This window comes from Protomyctophum bolini (assembly GCF_963924005.1).
Source record: "Protomyctophum bolini genome assembly, chromosome: 21".
NCBI lineage: Eukaryota > Metazoa > Chordata > Actinopteri > Myctophiformes > Myctophidae > Protomyctophum > Protomyctophum bolini.
Window position 1 is genome coordinate 15,927,455 of NC_137882.1, and position 20,251 is coordinate 15,947,705.

Consider the following 20,251-nt stretch of genomic DNA (forward strand, 5'->3'; position numbering starts at 1 on the left):
CACTGTGTTTATGTCATTTTAAAGGACACATGACACCCCGACTGGACAGCGGCCACTGTGTTTATGTTATTTTACCCATTGAAGGTCAAAGTCCATATACGTTGTCGGTTACCTTTTCTTCATAATAGGGTCAGAACCTCTTATCATATCTCCATAACTTTGAGTGTGTCTAAGAACTAAGATCACATGACAAAAGCAGATCCGCAAGCTCGAAACTTGAGCTTGCTACTTTTTAATTTGAAATCCTGAGAAGTAACAGTTCTTTTTTTTTTTTTTTACATAATATGAGGTTTCCACCCGACAGAGACGATATGTACACTCCCTAGTGCCTAGTCCCTACTACTCTCCCCCTTACTGTTTGCCTTTTCTCTGTTTGAGAAGTCGTGTGTGTGTGTGTGTGTGTGTGTGTGTGTGTGTGTGTGTGTGTGTGTGTGTGTGTGTGTGTGTGTGTGTGTGTGTGTGTGTGTGTGCGTGTGTGTGTGTGTGTGGCTTGTGGTTGGTCTAAAGATCACAGCTGATGCTGTTGATCATGTTGTCTCTATCAGTGTGTTTATGTACCTTTCATTTTGCTATCTTTTTTATGGAGACCTAGAAACGTTTGTGACCTTGTGGGGACCTTTTTCTGCTGCCCGTGAGGAAAGGGGACATTTTCATGGTTGAGAAAGATTCAGGTTTTCTTTTTTTGGCTTACAATTGGCTTACAATTAAGAAAAGGTCACGGTCAGGTTGTTGGTTTTAGGGGCTACGAATTGTTTAATTTGATTTGTTTTAAATTAAATCAAAAGTGTGTGTGTGTGTGTGTGTGTGTGTGTGTGTGTGTGTGTGTGTGTGGTGATCAGCAGTTTAGAAACAACAACATTAGTAAGCAGGTCTGCAGGTGTTTGGGTGGTGCAGTGGTAAAGTGTCTGCCCACCATCGTGGAGGTTGTGGCTTCCAATCTGGCATCTGGCTTTGTCGAGCAGTCTTTGTCGGTCTGTCTCTCTCTCTATCTCTCTCTAAAACCCACCCTTTAGTTGCACAGTTTGTGACAAAGGATGTGAACTGAAAGCGTTTTAAAAGGACACATGAGGAGTCATACAGAGGAAAATGCCGTTACTTGTGGGCGGGAAGAGTATAGGACAAAGGCTGTACGTCCTCCCAGTGGGGGCTCCTCACTGGCAGGTGAGTCAGTTACAACAGCATTACTCCCCATCGTGTTGGGAGGAATGAATTGGCAAAACGACTTCACCAAATTGCAGGAAATAATAGGTGTAAAAAAATAAAAAAAATAAAGAAAGCAGGTCTGTAAGTGTAAGAAGCAGCTGTTATGTGTGTACAGCTGTTTGCTTGGATGTTTAAGGTAATAGTTTAGCAGCTGCACATACAAGGCTATGGTTTGAGTCAACACCTTTCTCGGCTGAAAATCCATTTTCTTTTTGGTCCAACGATGTGGACGATCAATGAATAAAGATGTTGTCTTCAGTCTGTGTCTTGCAGCCATTTTTCACTGGGGGTTTCACTTTCTGCAGCTAATTGATTGATTGATTGATTTTATTTGGTGGTGATAAAAGAGCTAATTGTTAAACCATAGGGCAAGGTAAGGTTTAGCCGTGGATAAATAAAGTGGATCGAAAAAGCAGCCTCTAGAACAGTGATGCTCAACCAGTGGTCTGAGGACCACCAGTGGTCCTTGAGGGGGTTCCAGGTGGTCCCCAGCAAATGATGGATAGTTTGTAACCAAATGGACCCTTATTGAGCTTTAACTATTGAGAGTGTAAAATGAAACAAAATGGGCCTACGGGTCCAATTTTACACTCAAGAGTTAAATTGTTGTTCAACATCTGAATTTAAGTACATTTTCAAGAAGTCTACACAATTAGAGAATGTAGAAGAATTGTCATTTTGATCAACGTTTGCCTCTTATCTCTCCTATGGTACCGACATCAACACAGTATGGAAATGTGGACATACAGTATTCTTTCGTTTTGGGTCTGCAAGGCTAAATCTCAGCAAATGGTGGTCCGTGACTCAAATGCAGAATAAGTAATGGTGATATGAAAAGGAATGAAAAGCACTGCTCTATAGAAGAGTTTGTAGAGGGAAGAACAGAATCTCTTTCACAGAAAACAAATTTCAAATGCGACATCATTCCTTCCTTTGTAGAATATTTATAGTGTCCCAGTCTCCAAGGAGAAAGAAACCATCAATGATCGTCAAATCATTTTATTTATTTCATTTCCTGTCAATTTCATGTGTCTCGTGACATCATTAAGGTTTTTTATCTGTTCACATAAAAGCAGAACCCAAACAAAGCGCTCTGTTTTTGGTAAACATTCACTGGGTGAGCTTTTTGCAGTGCTCTTGAAACAGTCTTCCCATTTTCTGCACAAAACGTGCACAACCTGCGTGCGTGCGTGCGTGCGCACAGTTCCTGCAGACAATGAGGCCTCTAGCAGCTGTTGCCTTGGGACTGACAAGCACAGGTGTTGATCCCCCCAGTTGTTAGTAAGCATGACTAGGACAATGTTTTACATTGTTGGGGTGTGCGTGTGCGCGCTGGTGTGTGTTTGTGTGTACAGTACAGTATGTGCATGTGTTCGTGCGTGCGTCCGTCAAATAAAATAAAATACAATAAAATCATCAGAAGATCAGAAGGGAAAACATGCACATGTACATGTTACTATATTTTATTGTCTCCGCCAGGCCGAAGGCATGGTATGGGGAGAGAGTATGTCCGTGTGTGTGTGTGTGTGTGTGTGCGTCCGTCCGTCTGTTACCAGCTAATCTCCGGCACACACACTCCCTGGATGCCAACGATGAACCTCTGCCTGTTATAGCGCCACCATGAGGCCGACTTTTGTAAAACACATTTTTTTCTTTATATCACTCCTCCAGATTCTGTCCAAAAATCACGCAAATCGTTTCTATAGTCATGTGTTCAAGACGGATCTGTCCGATATTTCATATTCCATCAAAATTGGCTAACATTGGCTTTCACAGTTTGCAGGATTGGCCCGTTTTGAACAAAAAGCCTCAAATCATGAACACAGCATGCAATTTACGTGAAATCTTTCACAGACTTTCCTACTATAGGCTGAGGAATATGTCCCACCCTTTTCACATTGGCCTATTATAGCGCCACCAGGAGGCCCCAACCTGTCATGACCTGGCCTGGTGGAGACCTGTGCCCCGAGGGGCACTTTATCTAGTTTTATTTTTGAGTGGTGCAACCACTCCAAGGAACAGCAATGTCTGTCTTAACCTATGTTTAGAGTACCAGTAGGGGCAAAAGTGGCGCTGTTATGGCCGGAAACAGAGAGAGAGAGAGAGAGAGAGAGAGTGCACACTGTTGCCTGCTAATGAGAGAGAGAGAGAGTAGTTGCACCACTCAGTTCACACGGGTGTGATTTTTTTATTACATGCAGTAATCCTGGTCTCTAAACTGCCTCCCCCTGGCCAGACAGAGTGCCTGATGGAGAGGAAAGGAACTGGTCGGAATAACGTGTTCCTTCCACGCGCTATGTCCAACCGGGGAAACTCCCCCCTGTCAGGTGAAAAGAAGCTGCTTGGACTCCTCATGCAGAAGGAAGCATGAGGTCAGTCCGTTGCTCTCCTGGGTGCAGTACTTAGTTTAGACTAGTCAGTGGTTAGACCAGTCATTAGTCCTACAACCTATCTCACCCTAACCCTATAACCTCCCACGGGGCAGCACTAAACCTAACCTTAACCCTCTCCCAACCCTTAATGCAACCTCACCAGTAGAGCCCAGGATTACATTAGATAATAAGACTGGGTGAAAAAATTGTTTACAAAATCGTGTGATAAAAGAGGAAAAAAAAACATAAAAACACTGTTTGACCCCCTCTGTTCTCCTCTCCATAGCGTCCTGGAATGCCATCCGGAGCGAGGATGCCCCACCAGGGAGCTCCCATGGGCCCCCCCGGGCCGCCATACGGCGGAAGCCCGGCAGTGCGGCCCGGCCTGCCCGCGCCGGTGATGGAGCCCAACCGCAAGAGGCCCGCCCCCTCCCAGCAGGGCCAGAACCAGCAGCAGCAGCAGCAGCAGTCGGGCCAGAACCGTTCCAGAAAGTGAGTCTTTCTTTCATGACAAGACAACCTCTTCTTAAAGGAGAATTCCCGTGACTAGCCGTTTTCTTACCGTAATCTGATTTTATTATATCCTAGAACGAGTGGTATAGGTGAAAAATGCCATAACGCCATCCCGAGTCTACCTCAGCTCCGAGCATGAGTGGTGGGGTTTTTCTAGATATCTGTCTTTCATAATGACTAAAATCCTATCCACGGTGTTTGTACCTCCGGGAGGTCTTGCAAAACGTGCACTATACGGCGTCCAATTTGGGACACAAACACTGTCATTATGAAAGACGGATATCTACAGGAAAAATGTATTGTCAAGTGATCAAAAATAGGGGACTTGCCGCAGAACGGAGTTATGAAAGTTCTCACCTGTACCACTCGTTCCGGGATATATTAACATCAGATTAAGGTAAAGACAACGGCTTGTCTGGAATTCTCCTCTTTTTTTGTTGCATCTGAGCACGTAACTTTGGGAAAGTGTCATAGTAGCTTCCTGTGCATTTCCTCTTCAAAATAAGAGCAACATGTAATGATTAGTCAACACTAGTTTTATTTCTAAGTCTACTTACAGGACATTAACATCACATTTGAGTTCCTTTTGAATGCCTGTCAGATTTCTCTACATAACTGTCTCAGCTGTTGGTGCGCAAATGCACCTTGCATGCCTTTGATCTACGCGCAGAAAACATTTTGCGACAACGTATGCGCACTGGCGCATCGGTTGTGTGCCCCCCTGATTATTCTATATTCTATATCTAAACATGTAACATGTAAACACAACATGAACATATAGTAGGCCTACTCTTATTATGTATATCACATTCTCGCCGAGAAATATTTTCGAAAACAAAAACAAAAACCGAATGGTTCAAGCCCATTAAGTAAGATTCGAGTGCCAACCCGAACGAAGGTTTGAACCCTGAATGTTCGGGGACAGCCTTAGTGTGTGTGTGTGTGTGTGTGTGTGTGTGTGTGTGTGTGTGTGTGCGTGTGCGTGTGCGCGTGCGTGTCCTGTTGTGACTAACTGACAGTGTGACTATAGTTGTTGTTATACTAGTCTAGTCTAGTATTCTTTGTGTTGTCCTATATGTTTTTTCTCTTGTGTTCTTCTTTTCTCTTTCTTCGGACTGCACCCCAGGTCAGTGTGACTAGATGGGGCGTGCACTACAAATCCTGAACCTACAAACCTATACATTATTATTAAGATTAAAAGATGAAAATATAACTTTCTAAAATAGCCGGTTTTGATATCAATGAAGTTCCGTCCTTGTATTAATCTCCGTCCTGAACGACGAGCGTTACTATTTGATAGGACGGAGACCTCCGTTTATGCTGCTCAGGGTGTTCATTTAGTGATTTCACTTAATTCAAATATCTATCTTTTATTTATTTATAATCCTCCCTACTATAGAGTGTGCTGACCAGCACTGTACCTGTCCCCAGTTAACCCCTGGGGTAAAAAAAAAACGTAGGATTCGTTTTTGGCTAGGGTTAGTCAGCCTTCATCCAATCATGATGAGAGGGGCCTTCCTCCAATCATGATGGAGTGGTGGCGGGCCTTGGTGCACGTGCTGTTGGCCTGTTGTGTGTGTCCCCACTGCAGAGCGTGCATGTGCACATCTTGTTACCGGGACAACCGGGGGTTTTTCCAAATCACCCCAATCACTGAATGCTTCTTTAAATTGAATGTTCAATCGCCCAGAAAACCCCAATGGTCGCGGAATTGCGGAAAATTCATAAAAGCAAAGATTAAAGCATCAATTGGCATGAATATTAAACTAGTTAGCTGCCAAAACATCATCATTGATTTGATTAGATTTATGCTAATTGTTTGTGAAAAACAGTTTCAGTTTCACAAAACACACCAGGCGGAGAGACTTGTGTTACGGAACACACTCTTTAGCAATGATTACTATATATTAGCTTTAACCTATTAAAACAAACATTTTGTTTTAACCAACTTATCACTTTAAGTTATATTGTAGGCTATAGGTGGTACATTACCAGTCGACTAAAGAGTCATGGCCTGATAGGCAAGTATAGTAACAATATCACTTAACGTCTATAGCTGTTTTGAATGTGAGGCGATATCATAGTTAAGGCTTTTATTATTATTCACTCTATCCATATCTCTCTCACACGCACGCACGCGCACGCACACACGCCTTTAAGGAGAAGAGTGTGAGGCAGGTGTAGTCATTAGAAGAGGAGATCGATATAATCACTCAGCGGCCCTCTGTTCCTCTCACCGGGCGTTCTCTTCTCTCTCCGTCTCTCCACAGCACAATTGATCCACTTACAATTAAGCAGCCTTGTCAAACAGGTCAGGGGGAAATGTTGTCCTGTATCGGGCAGGCCTCAGCCCCCCAGGGTCAGCTGGCAGGGTGGCTGGCAGGCTGGATGGCAGGCTGGCTGGCTGCATGCTATTATAGGCCACATGAACACATTCATCACATTATGTCTCTGCTGTCGGGAAGAAACCACCTAACTCCTAACTAAAAATATTCATTTTTCAGGAAATGAAAAATAATAATAATAAAAAAGCAATACTGCCTCATCAAAGTTGGTGTTGTGGTGTGATTTTATATATTTTCAATTACTTGCATGAGAGGGGGAAGAGGTGGTGGAGTTAGCTGCTTTAGCAAACAGTTTGAGGGTCCAATAGAGTTAAGAGGTTTTGTCCGAAACTCTTTGAGTGTTCATTCAATAGCACTAAAATCAAGTTTTTTTTTTTTTTTTTCTCTCCCGACAGCAACGATATACATGTACAAGGGCTATTTGAAAATATGTTCAAAATAAATCTTGAAATAAAATGTTGGAAGGAATATTTGGAAGATTTTTGTGTAATCTTAAACAAGAGAGGACATACATACCCCGACATACTTACATTCATACTGTATCGCAGTACTTGCACGCTCTGCTTGCGCAAGTAATAATACAAAAAAGCTAAAAATAATAATAAATAAAGCATCCATCCATCCATCTTCAACCGCTTATCCGTAGTCAGGTCGTGGGGGCAACAGCTCCACCAGAGAGCTCCAGACATTCCTCTCCAGAGCAACATTAGTAACTTCCTCCTGGGAGACCCTGAGGCATTCCAAGGCCAGTGAGTCGATGTAATCCCTCCAACTGCGCCTTGGTCTGCAGTGGGACGTGCATCGAGGACCTCCCTAGGGAGATGCTCGAGAGGCATCCTAACAGACTCTGCTCGGACAGACCCAGGCAGCCAGGGACACACAAAGCTCCGTAATGAAGTGGTTGCACCACGTACAAATCTATACATTGAAACTACACACTATAGGACGTCAGGTCGAAACATTTATCTGGCATCTGTCTACAACATAACATGCCATCTAAATAGTCTTTTGCATAAGCCCGCAAGGTCGTCAAGGCTATAGGGCAAGCAACACGCAACTTTACAGCAAAACAAGTTACTTATAATAAGCAGACATGGCAACACTGGCGGGGGAGGCTGGCTGGCTTTTGTTTTGGGCCTGATCAATGTGACACACCCAAGTGACTCTCTCTCTCTCTCAACTCGTGAGGTGTGTTTGTCCTCTGACAGCCAGCCAGGCGGTACCCCCCCCCCCCCCCCCCCCCCCGGGCCCCCATGCACTTGATCGTCCCGCTCGTACCTCTAGCCAACTGCCGAATGCGTCCAGCAAGGCCACCTGTGATTGCAGTGTCATTGAAACCTTCTGCTCTGCAGCCCGACTCTCAGCGCTGTCTGTCCTCCACCAGCCCCTGGCTGCTGCTGCTGCTGCTGCCACTAAAAATAGGCTGCTTCGCGTCCCGCGTTTAAATTTGCATGAAGTCGCATTAGATAGTTTGGGATTATATCACCATGCTTAGTATTCATTTAGTTTTCGTCAGTGAAAAAAGGTAGTCGAAAAAAAAAAATCGTCTTAGTTTTAGTCGACGAAAACAACACTGCACCTCCCCAACAATTTCGCCAACATGGTTTGTTTATTTTTGGACCGCAATTCTTATATGAGACGATTTAAGATGACCCCATGTTATTCTCCATAGAGAGAAACGGCAACTGGCACGGGAATTAGTCACGCATCATGGACACTGGGCTCACTTACTTCCTGGACTACATGTTGTCTCAGTAAGACAGCCCTCCCCCTATCCACAAGGAGGAGCAGTGCACCAAAGCATTATGGGAATTGTAGTCCAGGAAGTATGTAAGTGAGCCCAGTGTCCATGACATCATGGACACTTTTAAATACTAAAATATCTAAAAACACATATTGCCCATATAAAAACCCCAGGAAAGTGTTTCTTGTCTCCCAAACATCATTAAAATAAGATCTGGTTGCAAAAGGGGTGAAATGTCCCTTTAAGGCCTTTGTCCGGGAAAATATGAAATTGAGTGCTTTTAGGCTGCTTCCTTCGTTGAAAGTATAGTCAAATGATTCAATACACACGAAAATAACTGATCTTTTTATTTTTGCCTATAGAGTACCCTAGGGATACTAGGGTTCAATGATTAATGTAAAAATATATATAATAATAATTTTCTTATCACACAAAGATTTGGCAAACTTGAAAACTTTAGTTACTAGTTACTGTGCAGATTTGTATTATGATTTCAAAATATACATTAACCTCTTCCGGCCTACCCTAATCTTAATTGGCCATTTTCAATTTGCTGATCTACAAGCTCACAACGTGTGACAACAATGAGATGCGTTGGGAGCTTGTAGATCGGCTATTTTCAAAAGACTTCTATACATTTTTTAAAACTTGTGAAATGGGACATGCATAACGAGTACTTTTACATGTTGGCACTTTAAGTATAATTTGACGGCAATACATTTGTACTTTTACTCAAGTAAACTTGGAATATTAAACTCTGAACAGAGAATTTTCTATTCATTCATGGTATTGATGCATTTACTTAATGAAGGAGGACACAGATTCCCATAGCATTGTGCACACACAGCTTGTCTGGGTCTTCCTCTGTCTGCTCTCTGCTATGTGTTTGTCTGTGGGCCCAAACAACTCACACTGTTCCCATTATCATTTGTGTCGTCTGTCTCTGTGTGTGAGAAAGGCATGATTATTATTATGAGAAACCTGTTGAATGTCTACAACGTGTCCCTCGGACTCAGTTGCCTCGTCTGCAGGCCCTTCTCTCTCTCCTCTTGGTGTGCACGCACACACACACACACACACACACACACACACACACACACACACACACACACACACACACACACACCCTGCTTTCACATACATACAATGCTGGTCCTGAATACCATTTTTGTGCAAGCTTGTAAATGACAAATAAAATGAACCTTGAACACACACACACACACACAAGCACACAAGCACACAGACAGACAGACAAACGGAAAGGCAACTCATGTGCACACTCCTCTGACATGGCACTTGCTGCCCGTTGAGCTGCCCACAATTCCCCTCAACTAATCGCAGAACCTTCAAATCCTCCCATCAATTCATAGGAAGCCCGTGGGATTCCCCGGAGCCAATGAGATGCCGGCGAGGCAGATGGACATGAGAGAGCCCCAATCAGATCCCACGCTCGGATCAAAGTAGGAGTTTATTCTGCTGCATGTGTCCGTTTTCATACGTTTGACTCCTCTCGCCACCCTTTGGCCCTTTTTGTCACTTGAAGCCCCAGCACTCCCCTGAACTGCTCCAGTACATAATATTTACAGAGCTTTGTTTAAGTCCTAAACCTTGAAGGTTTTCCTTAAATGTGTGCCAGTGCATGCTTTGGACTGGAGCATGGCATGATGGAGAAAACCTTTATATATTCTACAACCATTATACCCTTTCCTCAAAACCTTGGAACTAGTAGATGTTTGTTTCTTAACAGGGGTGTTCGACCCCTTTTGTCTTTTCCTCTTTGTAATGTAACCCAACTCCTTTCTTGCCTTTTAGAGTAGGTGTGTGTGTGTGTGTGTGTGTGTGTGTGTGTGTGTGTGTCACTATTTGGCATGCTTCTACTGTAACCACTTAATAGAGCCTTGGAGTGGCCTGTTGTTGAATGAGCTCGCTCTGTAGCATCTTGATATCAGATATTAGATAGATAGAGCCGAGTAGCAGTGGTGGAAAGTACATGGAAAGTACTGTACTTAAGTACATTTTTGAGGTATTTGTACCTTACTTGAGTATTTCCAATTTCCAATACTTTTACTCCACTACATCTCAGAGCCAAATATTGTACTTTTGCATGCATTACCCACTTCAGCCCTATATACATTTTGACCTTTTGAAAATAGACGATCAACAAGCTCACAATGCGACACATTGTGAGCTTGTAGACCTGCTATTTTCATTGTGAGCTTGTAGACCTGATAACTTCATAGGATTTGAAAACTTGAAATGAGACATTCATTCTGCATAAAGAGTACTTTACTTTCTACTTTTGGTACTTTAAGTACTTTTACTCAAGTACATTTAGAATTCTGGACTTTTACTATTTCTACATTGCAGTATTGATACTTTTAGTATAAAGATTTGAGTACTTTTTCCACCACTGCCGGGTAGAACATTTGCATGAACTTAACACAGCCTCTATAGGTTATCTTACACTTTTACAGACCTAACTCTGTTTTCTAACGGGTCTGTCACTTTTCTTAACGCGTAGAAAGGAAATACAGTAACTGAAGCTATGACCAAAAACGTTTTTCAAAGTAGTACGGGTACTGCTGAACTCCCAAGTGGTGTGGACTGCAGACACGCAAAGAAAATACATCCAAGGCACTCTGACGTAATTTACACATCCTACTGCACCTGGGTCGCGTTTTTCCCCCCCATTCTGAATCCCCATAGCCTTTTCTTATATTGCGTCAAATAAGAACTGTGTTCCAAAAGATCCCGGTGGTTTCACTCCTATGGTAATGAAGAATCAACTGACAGCGAACGACCGCTAATGTTACTGCCGCTGAATTAGTAACATATTCGCCAGAAACAGGCTTTATCAAATATGAGTGACTGACTATCGTAAACGATACAGAGCCACCTCCCCGACAATATCGCAGAGACAGTCTGTTTATTTTTGGAACACATTTCTTATATGAGACGATTCTAAGATGACCCAATTACTTAGGGGCAGCGGTGGCTCAGGGGTACAGTGGCCGGATGGTAACCACAAGGTTGCCAGTTCAAACCCGGGCTACCCAAGAGTTAGTGTCGAAGTGTCCTTGAGCAAGACACTGGACCCCTAATTGCTCCTGATGTGCTGGTCGGTGCCTTGCATGGTTTCCGCCGCCATCGGTGTGTGAATGGGTGAATGTAATGCACAATCTATGTGAAAGCGCCTTGGATAAAGGCGCTATATAAATGCACCATCTACTTTCGCAACCCAGGCGATGAGAGAGTGACGTCAGGACTTTCAGGGTCTTCGTGACTCTCTTTTGAAAAACTTTTTTGTTCATAATGTTTACCTGTGTCCCCATAGAGCCATTGATTGCTGCAGCGCTTCCATTTCTCTTCTTAAACAGTATAGAAGCTAGTTTTGATTTTCTAAATAACACCACCGAGTGTGAGACTCTTCTCACACAAAGACACATGCAGTCACCCTAAGCACCCCAAGTATCTCTTATTATAATGCCCACCCTCACTCCCTCAGTCTCTCGTGGTAAGTATGACAACACGTACACCATATCAACAGACAAACGGTACTATCCTCACAGGACACGCTTGGCATTCGTGAATGAAAATCAACACACCGCTTTCCAGAGAGGTAATAAAAAACCAGAGGCTATCACTCACTCAACCAGTCCTGGCTGCTGCAATGGCGCTGAGAGAGAGAGAGAGAGAGAGAGAGAGTGTGTGACTGTGTGTGACTGTGTGTGTGTGTGTGTGTGTGTGTGTGTGTGTGTGTGTGTGTGTGTGTGTGTGTGTGTGAATATGTCGGGCATGTGATGCGTGCATTATGACAGTTTCTTGGATGTTATAGGTATTTGCTCTGCAGGTGGGATACCACCGCATTTTAGAACACACATACATGTGTGGACATGTGCACACACAGACACACACATACACACACACACACACACACACACACACACACACACACACACACACACACACACACACACACACACACAGCTGGGACTGCTCTGATGCTGGATGTGGCCCAGCATTTTAGCAGATGGCCTGGGTGCTACGCTATCAGTCACCATAGTAACATGCTCTCTTTTTCCTCTTTCTCTCTTGTCTTTCTGCCCCCCTCTCTCTCTCTGTCTTTAGTGCTAAGAGAAGGAAAATGGCAGACAAGATTCTTCCACAACGGGTGAGACGCCGATTTGTTACATTTCTGTTTTCTGTTCCGTTTCTTGTATCTATGTTTTTGTTTTCTTTTTTTCCCCTTTTGGTGGTGTTGTGATCTGTTGCATGTCGTGCAGAAAATCGGTATCTGTTTTTGATCTCCTGGGGTCGGTCGGTCGGTCGGTGGGAAAGCGCAGAAGGCCAGATGATTTATTTTGCTGTTTACAAAATGAGAGAGGAGTAATGGATGCCCCGACTAAATAGATGGTTTCGGTTTGTGTGGGTTTTTTTTTCCCGTTGTTTTCTTTTCTTCTTTCTTGCATCTCGCTCTGTTGTTTGGGAACAGGGGATGGTGATGTATTCAGGGGAATGGGGCAGTCAGCGGAGCTTTGTTTAGCCAAAAAGAAAGCCCCAAAAAAAGCTCAGATCATCACCACCAGGGAGCAATCACCACATCGCTACAGGTGAGGGTGTGACAACCAAAAGGCTGCGATTTCTTAGTCGCAGTCTGAAATATATATATCTCTTTCGTTCTTTACCCCTATCCCTATGCCACACCATGTCATGGCCGTGCAGCGCAGGGAGGGGTGTTCACTTCACGTACTGAGGCTGTGGGTTCTTTGCGGACCGCGGAGCCCTTTGAGTGTCTGGTATGTTTCGGGTCTTATCCCCCCTAACACGACCCAGACGAGGAGGAGGAGATAGCGGCAAGGCAGGCAGGCGGGCAGGCAAGGGCTGCCGAGGCACCACTATACTCTATATTATGACTCAGGGACAAGGGAATGTCTGCCCGGCACCTCAGCACTGATGAAAGACTGCAGAGATGAAGATAGAGGTTTTAGAATGCCATGGCTGTAACAATGAGGGGAGACCCTGAGACAGAGAGACACAGAGGTAGCGTGGGTTGAGAGAGGATCTGCTTTGTGAGTGTGTGCCCACTGCCCAGTTTGGTAAGAACTAAGCAGGGCTCTGATACTTTGAGGATGACACTGTCGGTATGGAAATGTCTGCTGGACCCAAGCCTGCTTACATCATCCCCCACTTTTTGTTTTAATTTGCCACCAGTTTATATATTATATTGTTACGTTTCCATTTCTATTGAGCGGGTGTCTTTCAAGGCTCTATATGCTTGTGTCTTTTCTGTTCTCTGTCATTGTGGGGATAGCCTTCACTGAAAATAGCCAATCACCAAGCTTACAACGTTGTTGTGCTTGTCGACCTGCTACTGTCCTGCGAAAGCTTTCCCCGCAATATGGATGCTGATGTTAAAGTGCTTAAGAGTGTAAACAATTTGAATCATAGGACGATTTACTGTGAACTCTGTGTTAATTTAGCCCATTAAGACCTGAGGCCGATTCTACGAATTCTAAACCAATTTGTTCTAAAACTCCACCAGAGCCCCATCTGAAAGTGTTTCGTGCCATTTCTTCGAATGGAAATGAATGGAAACCAATATGTGAATGGAAACATTCTACATATATATATATCATTTGACCGGAAAACGTTAATATTTATTTATTTTGTCGTGCGTCACACCAAAGAAAGAATTCTCCATCTCTCATCCATTAGCTTTTATCTCATTCCAACACTCAATGTGTCGGAATGAAAGGCCTCAACTAAGTGTTCATGATAAAGGAGCCGGTGCTCTTATCAGTCGGGTACTCAAATATAAACTATAAAACCTTTCATTCATACAAGTATGTAAAGTAAACACTTCACAATGGCAGCCTGCCTCCACTAGTCCTCTCACAAAGATGCTTCAGTGTCAAGGACCTGTACACAGAACACCTTGAAATGCCTACTTTTTATTAAATCATACTCAAAATCAAAGCCTGTGCACTAGCATAGGTCCCCCATGGTCTGGGGACCCTGCTGTGGTCTCGGTAATACGTTTGACCCCAAATAAATTGCAATAGTTATCGTTCAGGTTTTTTTTATGATCCTTACGGTCATCCAAATAACACATAACAGAAATTGTGAATTTAATAATTAGTGGATCATGGTAAATTCAGGGGTTGAAAGTTGGGGTCCCATTAACAACCTATAAGGCTTAAAAATGTCATTATGCTTTAAGTGGCATGTGACGTGTCAAACTAGGGGATTTTCATGATTCTGAATCCATTGCAATTCTTAGTTTTGCACGAAAAACACTCCTTAGGCTCAAATGTGATGAGGTCATCACATATATACTATACTATGCTATACATACAACTACATACAATGCAATTATAGTGCTGTCTACATAACATGCTATAAGTCTGTATCAAATGCTATCTAAGTCTACAAAAGTGCTATGGGGGTAGGGTAAGTGCTATGGGCCGGAATGGGTTCAGAATCATGAAAACCCCCTATTTTGACACGTCACATGATACATAAAGCAAATGGTACCCCAACCCATGAATTTACCATGATCCACTAAATATTTCATCCACAATTTGGAATATGTTATTTGGATGACCCTAAGAATCATTGAACCTTGAACCATTACTATTGTAATTTATTTCTGGTCCCGTCCCTTTTTAGCTTAGATTGACTGGCGTTTAAGATGTATATTATATTTTTCAGATATAATTACCATGAGTAGCACTAGCCTACCTTGCTTACAAATACAAACAGATCGAGCCACATCTTCTTTGATCCCAGACAGTAACCAGTAGCCGGTGTTCATCTATTATATATTTCAATATCCTCGAGGCAAGACGCTGAACCCCTACATGCACCAGGGGTACGAACGGCAAATGGCTGCCTGACCTAGCTGACTGCTCCCTCTAGTCAAGTGCATACATATTGTATGTGAGTCGGTACAACAGGAGCCTCTGCAAAGAAAAACATAATCTCCCACTAGTCACCGTGTGTTTTGCACTACTAGACTGATATTCTTAAAGGTTAGGTAGGGTAAGTGATTTTTTTTTGACGACATTTATCAGCTTCATTTTCATAGTGTTCAAGTTCCAATATTGTCTTTGCGGCATCATTTCCAATTTCACTTGTTTAATCTGCATCCTGTCTGAGTTCTCTACCCTGTTTCGATCAAATCGGTATTCCCAACGTGAAAATGCATTTACCGTTTAATAAAGAGCTGGAGAGAGAAATGGAGAATCCTGTTACTGAACAAACACAGCAATGATTACTATCAGAATACCGAGCTATTTAACACTTATTTTAACCAAAGAAAATCACTTATGCTTGCTTTAAATCAGTGGTTTTCAACCCATGGTCCAGGGACCACCAGTGGTCCTCGAAGGAGTTTTAGGTGGCCCAGCTAAATGATGGAGATTTGGTAACCACATGGAGATGCTTATCTACTGTAACTCTTGAGAGTGTAAAATGATTTGGTTTCATTTTACGCTCTCAAGAGTTAAATTATTGTTAAACTGCAAAACTGCTAAATCTGCATTACTTAATTTACGAAGAAGTCTACACAATTAGAGAATGTAGAAAATGTTTCGTTTTGATCTGTTATCTCTCCTGTGGCACCAAATCAATACAGCATGGAATTGTGGACAGAATCTCATCCAACGATAACAAAATATTCAACGTTTTGGGTCTGAGAGGCTAAATCTCATCAAATTGTGGTCCGTGGCTCAAATGCAGAATGGAGGGTTGAAAACACGGTCAGGCACGAGGCAGAGGAATGTGAGGCGTTAGGGCAGAGGGGATGGTCTGTTCTTGAAGCAGCGTGGACTCACCGATGCAGTGGGGTGAAATCGTTCCTTGACCCGAACATTGTGCATAGTTATATATATATACGGTATACCCCCGCTCTGCGTCGGGCTTTATTCGACATTACCAGAGAAGAAGGGAGATGTAATATTCATGTGATGAGGAAGAAAGAGACACTAGGAGAATCTCTGCTGCTCCTTCTGAACTCCATCATGAACTCTCCGTATATCGATTGTCTGCGGTGCTATGATCTGAATAAAGAAACGGGGGCCAACCGGCTTTTTTTTAATATGTTATGAATATCGATGAGAGAAGATGAAGGAAATAAAAAGGACAAATTATTATTATTATTTATTTTTAAGAAAGAAACATACATATTTCTTAATTTATATTTGTGTTTCGGAGTTTGTGTATCTCAATACATGATCAAATCTTACAGTATGCGAAGGTTGGCATAACTTCAATGTTCTGTATGGGGAATTTAGGTTGTTGCCTTCAGGAAGGAGATACGACATTCCAATATGCAATAAGGTTAGACTGAAATAGTCATTTGTCCATCAGTCTACTTTTCAGGCTCAGAGTCTGAGCTGTGGACATTGCTCTTGTCGTGGTGTTGTATGTATTGACAGTTATTTATTTTGTTTTGTTTTGTTTGTTGTGTCAAATGTGTGTATCATGGCTGATGACGAGTCGCAGTGATATAAAGTAATATGGTCTTCTTGTCTCCCCTCCTCTCAGATCCGTGAGCTGGTCCCAGAGTCGCAGGCCTACATGGACCTACTGGCCTTCGAACGCAAACTTGACCAGACCATCATGCGCAAACGTGTGGACATCCAGGAAGCTCTGAAAAGACCAATGAAGGTATCCCGACTCACATGTTGTCTAGATGATCTAATAGACCTTTTAATTTACATGTACATGTATAGAAATGTGCTATATGTGCTATTCTTTGCTCAGTATTTAAATAATGCTAAATAAAGTTATTGGCATACTGTACTGTAGCAAACTGGTGATGTTGGGCGGTCAACCAGTCAACCATCTATGTGCCTCTATTGTAACTATATAATTGAATGAATGATAAACCAAGGGTTTTATCTTAAAGCCAGAACACATTTTGTTTTAAAAAGGTGAATGGCTCATTTTGAAATAAATGTCTTTGAATAAAATAGACAGTACATATTATCGTCTCTGTCAGGTGGAAATCAAAACTGTTACTTTCAAACTTGCGCCATATTTTGAGCTTGCAAATCTGCGTGTGTGTGTGTGTGTGTGTGTGTGTGTGTGTGTGTGTGTGTGTGTGTGTGTGTGTGTGTGTGTGTGTGTGTGTGTGTGTGTGTGTGTGTGTGTGTGTGTGTGTGTGTGTGTGTGCTGGAGTTTGGAAGTGCTCGTTGACTATCACTCAACGGGCCATGCGTACCACCTGTTTTGAATGTGCACATAATGCAGGTAGCAGCAGGAGGTTGCTACCGTATACTGATAACAAGCGCTTCCATACTCAATACTCAATAATCATCTGAGAGGAATTTCTTGACAGGAAGTAGCTCATAAAATGTCTACGGTGGATTTTTATTAAACAAAAACTTTACAGATTGAAAGAGGATAATTCAAGCTTTCCCTACAGCTGCAATGTTGGTGATTTTGACGGTGTTTAATATGATTAGAGAGAACTTTTCTGTTTGGATGAATGGGCTCTCTATGGGAAGTGTCACCTATGTATCACCTTGCTGGCAAGATGGCTGCGGTCTGAATATAGAGAATAACAGGCCAAAATTAAAAAGGTTAAAGTTAAAGGTTAACGGTGCCGGAGATTAGCTGGACGGAGTGCAAAACATACTCTCTCCCCATGTCTTCGGCCTCATCATTATACATACTGTTAATTGTTAAGGACACAGAGCACTAGTGCGTGAAATCACAGATCTGGGACTTGGCCTACCAAGACGGTTCAGTCATGAGATTGTATTTTTATTGTGCTTTACTCCATGCTCGTGTCAGCAGCAGAAACGAAAGCTGAGGCTGTACATCTCCAACACCTTCAACCCCGCCAAACCCGACGCAGACGACTCGGACGGCAGCATTGCATCGTGGGAACTGCGCGTAGAGGGGAAGTTGCTCGATGACGTGAGTTGATGTTAACTTAAGTTAAACTCATTTTTGCTGTAAGTGAAGACAATGTGCGGGACTTTTTGCTCTTCTAAATCATTTTATACATATTAATGGCACTTGAGGAGACACAGAGTGTGACTTGATAGCCCCCAGTTGTCGTACCTTTCCACTTTTTTATATTATATTAAATTACCGGTATATAATAATTATTATCACCCATACTTTTGTTGTTTTTCCAGAGGTCGATTAGCCCATTAAAACTGGGAAAGAAGCTGTGTCATTTTAGATTTGAACTATATCGACATACGTTTTTCAGACTGTTCAGACTCTGGGTTACTGAGGCCAACAATGAATGCCAGGCCATGCATTTCTCATAGCCTAATTAATTTACCAAGACAAAGAGAAAATGGCATTTGATTGACACTTTAATCTAATCAATAGTTAAGTTAGATTAGCATTAATGTCATGGATCAACCGTCACGGTGAACAAAATGGTGATCCTGACTCCTGACGCAGAACGCAGCAGGTGCTAATAGCTGCACGGCGGTTGTGCGGTTGTGCGTGCGTGCCGCGTGCATGCGTGTGTGGCTGACTGACGGTATGACAGAATTCCTATAGTCCCATAGTCTAGTCTTCTTATAGCGGTATAGGGGTGCCATTGGTCATTGGTTAGACATGGGTTAAGGTTAGGTTTAGGTGTGCTGCCCCGTGGGAGGTTAGGGTGAGGGTGAGGGTTTGAGATAGGTTGTAGTTGTAGGACTAATGACTGGTCTAACCAATGACTAGTCTAAACCAAGTACTGTCTACTCTAAGGTATATGTTTTTCTCTTTTCTATTTATTTTTTCTTTGTTCGGACTGCACAAACTATGAGTAGTATGAATCTATAAACCTATGGTACGCATAGTATGTGAACTGTTGAAGGCCGCTAGCCAACTCTGTTTTATTCGTCACATTGTCCCCCGTATGAACAGCATTGAATAACATTTCCTCAGCTGTGAGTGCCACCACGCCATCCACAGCATCGATTTTATATTATTATGTAATATGTCTTTGTTTGACATGCCATGCCTTGCTGCTGAAGGACTGGCGCTTCTGCTTGCATTGATCGGTTACCCTCCTCTCTGTACTTTTATTACTCCCCGCACTTGAGGCAAGTTTAGTTTAGTTTAGTTTAGTTTAGTTTAGTTTAGTTTTTTTGGTCATGATTTAACATTAACCCCCAGTTACGTCACATCCAGTGTATTAGTAAAATTGCCTCCTGAAAAGTATGAGGTCATAATCCCTCCACTCGGAGTCGTTATAAGAAATGTGCCGCTGTTTGATGTCAGGGAGCTTCTCTGGGTTGAGTTTGGCCTCCAGTCCTGTGTGGTTGGTACTGGTAGCGGTGTAGACTAGAGAGTCCAACGCATGGCTCTGGTGGTGAGACCACTTCAGAGAGGAGGAAAACTACTGCTGCTGCAACTGAATGAAACGTAATGACTGACGTCTGTCGAGTGACGTTGTTTACACCAAGGGTTCCAAAACTTTCAGGCCGCAACCCCCGTCCCCCCGTCCCCCCATCCCAAAATAATCATATTTGAACTGGGGACCGCCCATTCTGACAAGCAATTGGAATTGTTCCATAGATAAACATTGTGAAAATATCCGATCTACAAGCTCACAACGACTTAAGCTTGTTCCCAATATTTGCCTCTTTCTTACGTAATATTTGACAATTTGGTATTAAAAATGTCTTTAAAGTCATTAAAGTGTGTGTAACTTTAGAAATGTGCAGATATCCATACACTGCATGTTGGTTTGTTTACTGTTGAGTGAGAAAACAATGATGTTGCACATTATGCTAATTAATCACCCCCGACGGTCCCGATCCACAGGTTGAGAATCACTGGTTTATACAGTGCAGCACAGACAGGGGTAAAAGGCTTTGGATTGGTCCTACTAGTGTTTTTTTTAACACAGTATAAGACTGACATCAAATGCTCCCGATGTGTAGCCCCAAAGCTATATCCCGCCAGGCCAGCCCACGCCACGGTGGTTGGAGGCGTTTAGGTTTCGACAGACCACAAATATTTCTCCTGGCGCTCTAAGGCACTGGTTCTCAAAGTGCGGTCCGGGGACCATTTTAACCACTTTAACCATGTTATTATTTGGCAATTCAAAA

At 42.9% G+C, this 20,251-nt stretch overlaps 1 protein-coding gene across 4 annotated transcripts in view; it reads left to right on the forward strand.

Annotated features, from left to right (window-relative positions):
* The window catches only part of smarcd3b (SWI/SNF related BAF chromatin remodeling complex subunit D3b), a 70,009-nt gene that overhangs the window by 33,389 nt on the left and 16,369 nt on the right, over nucleotides 1-20,251 (forward strand). For 3 of the 4 annotated variants that reach the window (XR_013966179.1, XM_080794314.1, XM_080794313.1), the window contains exons 2-6: nucleotides 3,862-4,067; nucleotides 9,548-9,637; nucleotides 12,306-12,348; nucleotides 16,725-16,847; nucleotides 17,979-18,104. Coding sequence is in view for 3 of the 4 variants with exons in the window: in XM_080794314.1 (XP_080650440.1) it covers nucleotides 3,862-4,067; nucleotides 9,548-9,637; nucleotides 12,306-12,348; nucleotides 16,725-16,847; nucleotides 17,979-18,104 (588 nt within the window). In the remaining variant the exon portion in view is untranslated. The remainder of the gene's footprint in view (nucleotides 1-3,861; nucleotides 4,068-9,547; nucleotides 9,638-12,305; nucleotides 12,349-16,724; nucleotides 16,848-17,978; nucleotides 18,105-20,251) is intronic. The other variant, XM_080794315.1, reaches the window with a different exon arrangement.